Raw genomic sequence first — 14,191 nt, 5'->3', positions numbered from 1 at the left:
TTTGCCATGATGCTGATGTCACTCTTTGCTCACCAGTGTGTTCTTTTAAGAATATAAATCAGATGATATCATGCTCAAAACCCTTCAATGGCTTCTTGTTGCACTTGGAATGAAAACTCAAATGCTTAACTTTAGCTTATAAAGCCAGACCTGATTACCCCTGTCTTCCAGTCAGACATTGTCATTATCTCTTCATCTTCACATGGATGGGCTTTTCTTCGCATTTAGATCTCAGCTAAAATATCACCTGCTAAGAGAGGGCTTATTTGAACAATCATTCCAAATTAGACACCCAGGCACTTTCAAACATTCCGCTCTATTTAAATTAACTGCACAGCACTTTACATTATCTAACAATTCCCTTATGTTTTTCCCTTATTCCTTTATGAAAGATATATGTATATTTCTTTCTTCATTAAAATGTAAACTCCATGAGAACAAGGACATTGGCTACTTTCTATGCTGCTGTATCTTCAGCACTCAAAACATTGTCTGACATAGAGAAGAAATGCAATAAAAATCCATGTTGCATTATGATTGTATCATTGTCATGATATCTGGCCTTTCTGGATACTAGTGTTTTGTTACAGGCCTTTAGTGTAGGAAATCAATGCATGTTAAAATAGCTATCAAAAAAAATTTCTACTTAATGTATTTCAGAAGTGGAAGGATGTTATATTAATTTTAGTTATTGCGTGTTAAACTAGATTTTAGTTGGATTAACACATTAATTATATCTAGTTGATCTGACAGAGGCAGGATGAAAATTAATATTTATAATTGAAGCCCTTTGCTTCTTAATCATAGCAGCCAAGTCCATATTTTTAAGGTATAGAAAGAAATTATTTATATTTGAGTAGCTTGGGGCAGGGGCCAGGAACACACATATTTCGTGATAATGTGAGAGGGCAATTATAAAAGTCAATGGAACTTCTGAGATTAAAAATATTAGAGTGTTGAAGCCAAAACGTAGTCACTGATATTTTCCCCTGAGATTATTTTACTTAGCAAGAAGAGTAGCTGTTTGCCAAGGAAGGCCAAAATCAAATTAAAAATAAAAATATTCTCATACACACACATATTGCCAAAGAAACTTGGATCTGAAACTGAACTTTTTAAAAAATTGTGCCTAGGCTCATACTCCCCACAGGTTCTCAGTTCCAAGTTGCCTTGGTGCATCTAGCATAACACAGAGACCACTAGCTATGTGTATAACAAAACTGTGAGTGAATTAACTCAAAACAGCTTGTTATACAAAAACAGTTACATTTTTATATTAAAAAAGTAATATTCTTGTGATATAGAATTTCTGCATAAAAAAGTATAAAGACTATTAAAAAATTTTAACCTGTATATAGAAAAGTATAAATGTTTTTGTGCAATTTGTTTTTCTTTGCATATTATTCTCATTTTAAATTTAATTTTTGAATAGATAAAATACTCATATAATTTGAAAATCAAAACTGTATTAAATGTTTATATTGAAAAGTCTTACTTTCCATCCATCCTTCTTCTCCCCCCTGCACACACACACTCCTGTGGGTCACTGCTTTGAGTAGTTTCATGTGCATTCTTCCTATGATTTTTGTGTGTGTGAATAAAGGCAAATACAAATATATATTCTTAGTATCATTTCTTTTTTACTTAAAATATAGCATACTGAATGCTCATTTTTAAAGTAAGCTATCCTTCTTTCTCTTTATAATATGTCCTGGAGAGAGCTATTAATATATATATTCTCTTAGGTTCACACGTGAGGGGATGGATTATAATTAGTTTTTGGGTGGTGAACATGATGTAATCTACAGAGAATTTGAAATATATTACTATGTACATCCAAAAGCTATATAATGTTATAATCCAATGTTACTTCAATTAAAAAATTATATATATATATATATATATATATTCTCTAGTAGATATAGCTTATTTTATTTGTATGACTGTATCATATTCCATTATGCAGATGTATCATAGTTTATTTAACCAGTTTTTCATTGGTGGACACCTGAGTTGTTTCCAATCCTGCTATTACAAACAATGCTGTTTGTAATGCAGGTAACCTTGCAAATATGCCATTTCTTATGTGCCTGGGTGTGATAAATATCACCAAAGTGCCCTCTATCAGAATTTTACCATTTTGCATTCCGTCTACCTTCTGCTATGAGAATGCTGTTTTCTTTACCAGCAGACTACATTGTTAAACTTTTATAATTTTTCAAAAGCATCTTACCTTTGCACAAGTAAGCACTACACTGCATATGAAATTTCAGCACCAAATTTTAAAGATTATATTGAAGATAACTGACAGTAGGTCAAAGAAGTAGGTGAAAGCCAAGAAAAGTAGGTACCATCAGCCACAGATTTTTAGTTCAGAGAGTCAGAAGCAGCTATGAGATTAAATCTTAAGTTGCCTTTTTCCTGCTAAAGACTTTTATCTCCCAGTTAAACTTTCCAATTTTAAAATTTAAATAAATGGAAAGTTGTTTAACTGAAAAACAAGTTTATTTGGTTGCTAAAAAACATTAGCATCCTCGTTTTATTCAGCATCTCAGGTTGTTTTGGCACAGACTTAGTTATTATGCAGTTGCTTCCAAGATTGATCCCAGGTCCTTTCTACTTTATTTTTTAAATACACAAAGGGTTTATTAATTAATTAAGATAAAGAGTTAAATGGGACTATCTTAATTATCATCAACTTTCTAGTCCATTGAAAATGGCTTATTGGGCCCTTCCTAATAGGGCCCCAGATTTTCCCATAATAAATATTGTATAGCTATGACTATTTTTACTCTTCATATTTCTGTTTCATAAAGAAATTTAAACTCCAGGAAATTTCTTCTTCTTGTTTTTTTTTTGCTTTCTCTCCTACTGCCGTAGACTTCACTTCAAATGTTTGCATTGACCAACCCCCTTTCTAGTTAAGAAATGATAAATGTTGTAAAATGGCATGTATTTTTGGACATAAAATACAAGTCAAGTTCCCAGTAATTAATTGAGAAAGGTTAGCAGTTAAACTAAGTCCTCTCCAAATAAAGACTCTTAACCTTGCCGTAGGTATTCTGTCCTGCGGATCCAAGGACGTGAACTGGACACTAGATTAATCAGAGTAGAGGGTTGGGTGAGGAGGGGTTTTCCTTGGCTACCATCTATTTGAGTGCCTTGTATACTGTGGACTGTCCTCCAAAATCATTGGCTAATTAACAGTTAGACACCACTCACCAGTACTTGAGAATTAGTTGTGGGCTCCTTTTAAAACCTCAGCTAGGTACAGGCTCCTCCCAAGGGGTCATTGGAAGGATTGTTCAAAGTATGTTTTATACTTGTTAGTTTCCTTTGACTGCTGTAACAAATTACCACAAACTTGGTGGCTTAGAACAACAGAAATTTATTCTTTCCCAGTTCTGGAGTCCAGAAGTCCAAAATCAAGGTGTAGGCAGGACCAGACATCTTTCAGAGGCCCTAGAAGGGGACTCTTCTGACTTCTGGTGACTTGGCATTTCTTGGCTTGTGACTGTGTCCTTCCAATCTCTGTGTCCATTGTCACATCACCCTTGCTCTATGTGTGTATCGAATCTCCGTCTGTCTCTCTCTCATAAAGACACTTGTGATTGCATTTTAGGGCCTCCCAGATAATCCAGGATAACTGTCAGGATCCTTCATCACATCTGCAGAGACCCTTTTTCCAGATAAAATAACATTTACAGGTTCCAGGGGTTAGGACCTGAGATCTTTGGGTGGCCATTATTCAGACTACTATGTTATTCTTAGACGTTTTCTAGAACTGTCTTCTGCAGTCCTTACTGCAAGGCAGCAGCCTAACATTGAAACTCCAAGATGCCCTTATCCAACCCTACCTTCTCCTGTCATTTTTCTCTGCTTTAAAAGTATATTTGTGTATTTTTTCTTAGTATGCAAGTAATATGTGTTCATTATTTTAAAATTATTTAAAAAATATGAAAAACTTAGCAAAATAAAAATCATCTATGACCTGGCTGTTCAAAGATAACCTATATTAACATTTCCACTTTTTTCTCAGCATTTTGGCATCCTCAACACAAATATATATGTATTTGATGAATAAACAAATAAGTGAATGAACCAATCAATCACATCGAAGTGATTCGTAGCGATCACATAAAGGAAGTGGAGCTTGGACTTCAGGGGTCAGACTGCATCTCTGCACTTTACCAGCGCCATGCGACTCGACCTACTTATGCTTCAACATTCCTTCTGTAAAGTGGACAGTTATCGTTGTACCTCCACATAGGATTTTCTAGAAGATTACAGTGTACAGCAGAGTACTGGCACATAGTAGACGTCAGCTGTAATGATTCAAATGAGAAAAAGGGGATTTCGCTCTGAAAGGAAGAATTTGGAGTAGAAATTGGGGGATGGATTTTGTGTCTACAATTGGATTGTTTTTTTCTTTTAATTGCAGTCTTTCAAAAATGGTGTGGGGCACCTTCACAAAGGTAGTGAGATATTTCAAGCAAATTCTAAATGCCTCTGGTATTGCAAAGACATTCATGTATTTAATAAGTGTGAGAAAGGTAACTTCTAAGATCTCTACCAATTTTGAGAGTGTTACTTTAGAATTTTGGTTTTAGCATAATAATGTCTTCCTTTTCCTACATTTCCAATCTGTTTTTCACCCTGCGGTCAAGGAATTTCTCCATTCTCCAATGAATCAAAAACACGTAGACAAATAGGAGTGACCTAAATGTAGCTAGAATGGTAATGGCTATGTTCCCAGGGAGAATGTCATACAGAAGGACCCCACTGGGCAAGAAATTCATGTACTTCTGTTCTGTCCAGAGAGGCAGTTCACATGAGGTAAGGGGTCCTTGTGCCTGAAAAGAAAGGATTAAAGTCTTTTAAATGAATTATATCAAAACACTGCGCATGTTTTTGTCATCACAATTAGTGCTGTCCCGTTAGCCTCGTAGAATCTGAACATATGTAATTATATTATGCAAATGCTCTTTTAAATTAAAATGAACCCAGAATGACAAGGCTTCTCAAGTGCTAAATCTGTAGTTTATAATATGATGCAGCAAGATGAGGCATCCGTATAAAGGATTTATTTCTATTTATTCAGTAATTACAAAATAGTCTCATGCTATTCTGTTTGTCATTGTTAATTTAAATAATGGTTTGAAAATATTACCTGTATTACTTGCTTTTGTATGTTTTATTACCTGAGGAAAAATAGTACATTCTACAGGACGCGCAGCTTTATTAATAATATGCTACTTTTTTCTATAAGACAATTTATAACAATAGTTAGGTCAATGTTCCTCAAACACTTTGCACATCAGAATTACTTTGCTAGATACTAAAATTGTACCAATTTGCAAGTCTCCCCTTCTCTTCTCTCCCTGACAGAACCCCGGGAATTGGTGTACCTAGTTTCAGAGGCTAAGCAGAAACTTGGTAACTATTCATAAAACCTCTTCAAACTGCTTTAAATAACAGTAATTGATGAGGAATAGGATCATAAATTGAGTTAATAATTAAAAATAAAATCCTTAAAGTAGCTTGCATTCATTTATTTATTCATTCATTCCTTTTTTGTTTAAACAAATTTGTATCAGGCGTTTACTATGCCAGGTTATTTGCTAGGTGTTCTCTGAGCTTCATTTTTTCATCTACAAAATGAGAAACACGTACATCACAGAGTCATTGAAAGAAGTAATGATATAAATAGCATACATATTTGTTTAGCGAAGTAAATAGTCAAGAAATGTTAGCAATCGTCATTATCAACATCATTATGTTATGCTGGTTATTATTAGTACTGTTAATTAGAGATTTATTTGGTTTGGTTAGTCTAGCCTTGCAGACATGATGGTCGGTAAAAACTGACTTCAAATTTTCTGATTAGTCTGCCTCCCTGTTTACTCACGTAGACAATAATACTAGCAGATATATATTGAACCTTTACTAGAATCATCTCATTATTGGGGGATTAGCAAAATATGGGCCCCAAATATCTTTGAGGCTCCTAGGATATAAAATAGATTTTTTTAAATATTAAAAGCAGCTAAATAAATACTATGTATCAGACATTTTTCTGCAAACTCCACATATTATTAGCTCACGGTGACCTTAGGAAGTAGGTTCTGTCTTCATCTCACTTTAAGAGTGTAGAGCCTGAGGGAGAGAGGACAGGGCGTTGCCGGGAGTTCGCTGGCTGTTTGGTGGTCCTGTGGGACTCGGAACCCAGGCAGTTTGACTCCAGAACAGATTTACTTAACCAAAAACTTCGTCATCGTTGCTAGATCGTTATATGGCCAGAGCGCTTCTGGATACAACTTTCTATCTTTCATAAGCATATAGTATCCTGCTTCCTTTTCATGACAGGGGCTTATCTGTAATAGTTTTTTCAGTTTTTCTGCCTTCCCTGAGTGATTCTAAGATCCAGGAGTGCAAAGACATTATTGGACTTTCTCACCATTATATTCTCTGTGCCTAGGACAGGGCCTTGCACGTTCTAGGTGTTTAATAAATATTTGTTGAATGAATTAATGAAATTACTTGCTACAAAGAAAAGAAAATCAAACTAACCTCTGTTACTCTAATAAAAACTGTTGAATAATATTTATTTCACCTTGATTTCATTTTCAAGCCTCTGTCTAGTCACATTAAAAATACTCATAGAGGGGCGGGCCCCATGGCTGAGTGGTTAAGTTCATGTGCTCTGCTTTGGTGGCCCAGGACCAGTTCAGATCCTGGGCATGGACCTACACACCACTCATCAAACCATGCTGTGGCGGCATCCCACATAGAAGAACTAGACTGACCTACAACTAGGACATACAACTATGTACTGGGGCTTTGGGGAGAAAAAAAAAAAAAGGAAGATTGGCAACAGATGTTAGGTCAGGGCCAATCTTCCTCATCAAAAAAAAAAATGCTGAAAAAAATACACGTATGTTGTCAAGCTGAGACTTTGCCTAGTTCCTTGTGATGCTCATGATCCTTGTTCATGCTGGGAAAAAAAATCTCATCATTATGCTTATAGAAACCAAAGCTACTGCACATGCATTCATTTTTCCAATCCAAATTCCAGAGAGTAAGATCACCAAGCATATTTTCAGCAGCGTCTGGCCTTATCCCAGTGTCTTGTGGTTTGGGCTCAGTGATCGGATATTAACTAGAGAGGAGCTTCTTTTCTAATAGCAATTTTAGCTGAAAACAAAATATTAGTATAGTTCTGAATTATGTTCCTTTTGTCCACTCTTAGCTGTCAAACTATAAAGGATTTTGTTTAACATATTATCCCATTTTGAAGCTTTAAAGATTCTTTGTAAAAGGGATCTTCCCTATAAGGGATAAAAATAAGTATAATCCCATTCTGAATATGCTGATTAATTACTGATGTGCAATTATTGCCATATGTACTGAACTTCTATCAAAAAGGTTACATCCCTTTCTTATACTTGAGCCTCTTCTCTCTGATCATCCAAAATTTGCTGTGAGGCATATGGAACATTATGGGATAATATGCCCTTTCTTAGAAAACTCTGAGTGCTTGCACCCTGGCAATTTCTCACTCAAGATCCCAGCAGGAAATTTATTGTTCCACCCCAAAAGGAGTAATACACAAAAGTGTGTGATAAAGAAACCACCTACAAAGTGTTGGAGAGGTTAATGGAAACCAACAGATAGTGAGAATGCCTGGGGCTAAAAACAAGGAGGAACCCTCCTGGAACCTGGGGAAACCTGCAGATTTAGGAGATGTGCACTAAGGTACCTGATGCACCTAGGACTGAATTGCTGCCTAGCATGGAGGGAGACAGATCAGTAAATGTCTTGGTCTGTCTCTGTTGTGGCCTTCTGACTTCCTGCTATGGTCTCTCAAACCCAAGCTGAAGCCAGCTGTCGAGAGAGTCTGGTTTATGCAATTTATAGAGATTAGTCTTCTGGGGCGCAGAATAGAGCGATGGGTACAGAGAAGAACTGGAGGGGCAAATGGAGAATTTCCAGCATAGCTACTAACAGAAAAGTAAAGAATGTCACATAATTTGGCTCAAGTCCATGGGCCTTGTGGAGCTTGACTCTTCCTCATTCCCCATTTCGTTAGAGGTACCACCTTTCTTCTAGATATACAGAAGAGGAAAATTGAAGTCGTCTTTGACTCTTCCTTCTGCTTTCCTTGTGTTTAAGCTAAGACCAGTTTCTTTCATATTTCTTAAAAATATGTCTCTCATAATTCATCTCTAATGCAAATTTATGCCATTTATACTGCTGACAGCTTTGTGTAGATCTTGACTTTGCCATCTTGTGCCAAATAAGTTGCTTCATGGTAACAAACTTCTAAGAGGCTGGTGTTCTTAAATCACCATCTACTTTGCTCAAGACCCTACTCTGGCTCTCAGTTGTTGTGGATGTCAAGTGCCACATCCTCTGCCTGGGGTTAGACTTTCCACAGCGTGCCCTCAACAGTGCCAACAGTCTTCACTTCCTAATTATTCTTCCACAAGAATCTTCTACTTATTGTAATGTGCCCTGCACATATGGCTCTAATTACTGCTATTCTGGTGCTATTTCCTCCGTTTTGGGAGATTACCTCTAGCTCACTAAATCTTAAAACTCTGTCTTCCTTTAAAAACCATTTCCTTCATACTATCTTTCCTGACTAATGAGACTGCTCTTATGATACTCTCTTCTTAAGTTTTTTTTATATTTGTTTGTTTTGCTGTATACTTTGGCACTTATTTGTCCTGTAGTTATATATTGTGTTATTCTTGTATTGAGAGTAAAGAGTTTATTCTTTCGTGTACCTCGCATCACCTGAAATAGTTCTAGAAATAATGTCTGACATGTAATAGTGTCTCAATACATTACTTTTGAATCAATTGAGCACCCAAATTATATTTGCTTCTCAGTTGTTTGTTTGGTTAGCTAATTTAAGCAACTCTGAAAGAATTAACCAAACACACAAACAATGCATACTTTCTGACTCCTAATTTCTCTCAAATACATTTCTCTTCCATCCATCCATCCTTCTCTAAAGGAATAAGTTAAGGAGGAAGTCAAAGATTTAACTTCATGGTTATTCTTTAAAACATTCTTTATAGTAACACTTACAAAAACTATAAACACTTTACAACAGTAGAGGATATAAAAGTATGTATATTAAAGCATGTACTGTACTATTCAGCTTTTAAAAATGGTATAGATGGTCAAATTGGTGTAATAACAATACATGACTTTTAAGTTTTGAAGCAGATAATAAATCTTTATTTTGGTCACTATTTTTGTACTGTCTATGGAGCCAGCCTGGCAGAATAGCAGTTAAGTTTGCATGTTGTGCTTAGGTGGCCTGGGGTTTGTCTGACCCCAGGTGCAGACCTAAGCATTGCTTATCGAGCCATACTGTGGCAGGCGTCCCACATATACAGTAGAGGGAGATGGGCATAGATGTTAGTTCAGGGCCAGTCTTCCTCAAGAAAAAGAGGAGGATTGGCAGCAGATTAACTCAGGGCTAATCTTCCTCAAAAAAGAAAGAAAGAAAGAAAAATTACTGTATATGTTTGTATACGTATAGATAAATACATATAAATATGGGAAGATGTATCTGGTGTTAATATTGGTTGTCTATGGTGGTGGGTAAATTATAGATTTTCTGTTGTTGTTTATCTGCATTTTCTGATGATATAAACAACACTAATTACTTTGGAAATAACTGTCAGAATTAAGACACTTCTCATTGATTTTCACTACATGGTTTCTATACAAGGTAATCAAGTTAGCCATTTCAATTGAATGACTTTATTTTACTTAATGAATGACTTAATGAGTTGACCACAGTAAATGTTTGTCAATCGCAGCATATCCTGCCCTAAACGTTGTCTATTGATATTTAAACCATGATTTCACATCACAATTTGTTTGGAAAACTATCCAAGTATAAAACTTGTATAATATCAAATTTGAAAGTGAAAATAAAAATTTTGGCCAGAAGTAGCTATTTCACATGAACAAGAAAGACAACAAAGGATAGAATTACTCTGAGTCTTTTAATTGCCAAGCGAGGTCATTGGGGGATTTCATGGAGGAGAGTGGCTTATGCAGGAGAATAGTTTATGCAGGAGAGTGGCTTGAATTCAACTTACATGACACAGGTATAGTATAAGATCCTAAGTAGAGCCGAAGGCATAGAATTAAACAAGAGTCACACATGCACGTATACAAATATACGTACATGCATGTGTAAATGAATATTGTATCTGTCTGGAAGGTTAGATGCTATGTTCTAAAATTAAACTAAATTATAAATTTAATTGCTTCACAAAATCATTTAAGTAAAATAAACTCGTAATTGAAAGAACTGATTTTATCTCTTTATATAGAAACCACATAGATTAAACCTATATATAAAAGAAAGGTCTTAATTATGATGAATATTCTTAAGGGATTTAGTAAGTTTTAAAAATTATTGAAAAACGCCAGTAAGCAAAATGGGATCCATAGGCCAGAGGACACCGGAAATGATGAGACGTAGGAAAATGTACTTCCTTGAGGAGGAAACAAGGGCAGGGCCTCCCACACCTCGCCTTGTAAGGCACAGAGGGAGAGGGATAGTTCTAACCCCAAACACCCTGGGTTTTAGTCAGGAAGTGCTGTGCTTTATCACTCCCAGCCCAGAAGGAGGGATGGAGTTGATGACTATAATTTTCTGTGCCACAACAGGTAGGATGAAAGTTGAAGGAAATATTACTTGAGCTAAATGTTGCTTCAAGCTGGGAAAAATGGACGATATAATATAGTGGACAAGAGCACTGGCTTTACTGCATGAACAGTACTCATTCACTCAACAGTACTCTTTCTTTAGCATTCACCTTATGCCAGGCAAAATGCTAGGCATTGGTGATAAGTTAAGGAACAAAACACGTGTTATCTTTGCTCCTTTACTATTTAATGATGGAGCTAGATATTCATCAAATAATCTTACAAATGACATAATTACATCCATTGGCAAATCAGTCCAGGGAAGAGTCATGAAGCTATGCAATTATATTTTAGATGTAGTCAATCTGAAAAGTGAGTATAAATTAACCAGAGAAAGAATGTAGTCCTAAGGTAGATGGGAGCATGATATTATTTATAGAAGGACAGGGCTGGATCATAGAAAGCCATAGAAAGCATCGAAAGTGTGAGAGTGTAAAAATTAGCTTAGAGATGTGGGTGGAGCCAGGCCATCCAGAGCTTTATTCTAGGACAAATGAAAGCCACTGAAGAATTTCAGCAGGAAAGTTGTAAGATCAAATTTCTGTTTCCAAAGATCACTCTGACTGCATTAAGGAAAAAAAAGGGATTGGAAGATGTTAGAGTATTGTGGGGAATTCAGTAAAGGGGCAGTTTGAAACATTCCAGACAAGAGACGAGTCACTTGAACTAGAGAGTGGTGGTGGCAGAGCTATAGTAGGGATACTGATTCCTACATTTCTAGCTTTTGCAACTGATCGGAAGATGGTGCCAGTCACTGTTAGAGAATACATAAACAGGACCAGAGTTAATTGCATTTTAATTATGCTAATTTTAGTTTAAGATGATTTTGAGATACCTAAATGAAAATGCCAAATAAGTTATTGGATATAAAAGTCTGAAGCTCAGAGAATACTAGGTTAGAAATATTAATCTGATATTCATTGGCTGACGGTTGGGTATTGAAGTTACAGGCATGAATGAGATACCTTAGAGAAAGAGAGTCAGAATCACTGGATAAATCTTTGAAAAACTCCAGCATTTAAAGGCCAGTTAGAGGCAGCAAAAGAGACTCTGCCACCAGAGAAATAAAAGAAACACGTAAAGGAAACGTAGAAACAAAGGAAAGAAGGGGCTTCAAGAAAGAGTGGCTAATAGTGCTGAATGCTCCTGGGAAGTCGCATTCATTGAGGATTGAAAATTGTCAAGCATGCAGCTTGTGAGAGTCGTGCAATGGGAATTACATGTGCACAAACCAGGTTGCAATGGATGCATATGAGAAAATAGATTCAGTGTAGAAACTCTTCGCTAAGCAAGGAGAAAACTTAGACAATAGCTGAAAAGGAGGTGGAGTCAAAGTATTTTTTTTAGTGGGGTAGACTTTTAAATATGTCTCTGTAATGATGGAAATGGTCCACTAAAGAGAGAGAAATCTAGCAGATAGAAAAGAGAAGGAATAATCAAGAGAAGGCTATGGCAACATTGGCTAAGTTATTTAATGTCTCTACCTTGTTCTTCACAACTATCAAATGGGGAAAATAATACCTACATCCTAAGATTCTTTGAATAATTAATGTGATGTTGGTAGAATGCTAAGTAAAAATGTTGGCACACAGAGTGAGTTTAATAAATTGGTGCTTAAAATAAATCCACACTTTACACAGTGTCTTAAACACATTAGATGGTCAACAAATATTTGTTGAATGTTGAATGAATATGATTCTGCTACATGATTTTGATTAGTTGGGAACACAAATGACTTTGATGCATAGTACTATATGCTGAGTTACTGATGCACCTTGGATATTATATCCACTGATGATGATAGGATGATGTATTCAGTATTTGCCATCTGATGATGTTGATGCTTTGGCCATTTGTGTTCACAGGGTACTATTTTTCTACCTGGAAATAAAGTCCTTGAACATCCGTGCAATGAAGAGAGCCCGGGGAAATTCCTTTTTGAAGTAGTTCCAGGTAAGAGAGTTTTCTGGCTTGATTAATTATTGCCATTCCATGTTAGTAAAGCTGAAGACAGGTCAGACAGCCTTTATTCTTCTTAAGTCATTGCTGAGTGTATTAATTTGAGGAGGCAAGTGTCAAATTTGGTTAGTATTTACATGGATAATGATTCCAGCTTTGTGCATGGTACAAATGACTGCACACATCCACATCCACATGGCCACATGACTGTGGGACATCCGTTTGTCCACAAGACTCCAGAGGTGACTAGAAGTCATGACACAGCATTTCTAAGGGACTACTGGAGACAACGTTGATGTGACAATGACATATAATTTGGCCAGGTGTTACGGGTAGAATGCCTTGCCCAGCTGATTTGCTGTCATATTTCCTCATAAAACTGCATCTTAAAGGAGCCTTTGCTATCAAAACAAAACAAAACACAAAACCCCCTTCAATGACTGACCAAGAATTGCAGTTCTGTAATACTCAGCTTTGCTCCCAACCAAACGCTTCCACATGTTTAGCTTATAGAATTGAGGATGTCTCTGCCAAGTCATCAGATCCTGCAGCTAAATTTCTTCAACATCTGTTCATTTTTTCATAGTCATAGGCATAGACCCTCTCAGAGTACCTGGTCTCCACTTAAATCTTTGGCTCACCCAGCAACGATTTCTTCAAGGCCATGTACTACTTCTTTGATTAGTTGTTTAGACCTTCCTTAACCCTTGATGTAATAAAAGGGGGTTAGAAATGTGGTTTTTATAGCGTTAGCTCCAGCTGACCCAGTTTATGTGATATTGACATTGTTTTAATTGCCGTCTAGGGTGAGTATGAATTTATTTGGGTGACGAATATATAATGCGTATTAATAATGTTGGCACAAAGGCAATCAATAAAACATTTGTTCCCAGATTTATAAATGCTGGGAATCTAAAGTGTGAAAGCATGTTTTTCCCCTTCAATGAAAACAGCTGTAGCACTGAGTTCATCTGGCTCACAGTGGAATCCATGACTAAATGTTAATTAATGCAGTTGAAGTGCAGAAAGGTTAGTCAGATGCATTGTGTTATTTGTTTTCCCCCAGGGAGAACATATTGTAAAAAACCTGAATCTTGTTTGCCCTGTTAAAATCTTTTTATACTTCTTAGTGGAATACCGTGTATGGAACCAAATTCCAGATGTTGCAAAGTCTTTGAAGTATCAGTAGAGGAAATTTCTTTCCCTATTTAATCTCAAACATGAGTGTCTATTGGCTTTTAAATGAGCATGGTATTAAACGGACATCTTTGACTTTTTATGTCCAATCATATTAAAGGTTTGCTTTCCCATTCAGTCTATGAACTGTGTAGAGATTTCGTTTTGGTGAAGATGTGATATAATATAGATGGCTCTTGTCAAGATCGTTCTAGATAGAGCTGCATCTTTAAGCCCAGGAAGTCACAAGACCTCCCCTCCAAGACTGCTCTTCTAGGGCCTGTGTTTCATATGCAGGGCATGTGACATCATGGCT

The 14,191-nt window shown here is 36.3% G+C and overlaps 1 protein-coding gene across 5 annotated transcripts in view; it reads left to right on the top strand.

Moving 5' to 3' along the window:
- The window catches only part of ARHGAP24 (Rho GTPase activating protein 24), a 705,468-nt gene that overhangs the window by 434,798 nt on the left and 256,479 nt on the right, over positions 1–14,191 (top strand). For all 5 annotated transcript variants that reach the window (XM_070505415.1, XM_070505414.1, XM_014854138.3 and 2 more), the window contains exon 3: positions 12,606–12,693. In XM_070505415.1, coding sequence (XP_070361516.1) covers positions 12,606–12,693 — 88 coding nt within the window. The remainder of the gene's footprint in view (positions 1–12,605; positions 12,694–14,191) is intronic.

The sequence above is a fragment of the Equus asinus genome, chromosome 3 (genome assembly GCF_041296235.1).
Source record: "Equus asinus isolate D_3611 breed Donkey chromosome 3, EquAss-T2T_v2, whole genome shotgun sequence".
In the NCBI taxonomy this organism is placed as follows: domain Eukaryota; kingdom Metazoa; phylum Chordata; class Mammalia; order Perissodactyla; family Equidae; genus Equus; species Equus asinus.
Note: the sequence above shows the minus strand (reverse complement) of the source record. Positions and strands in the feature narration are given on the sequence as shown.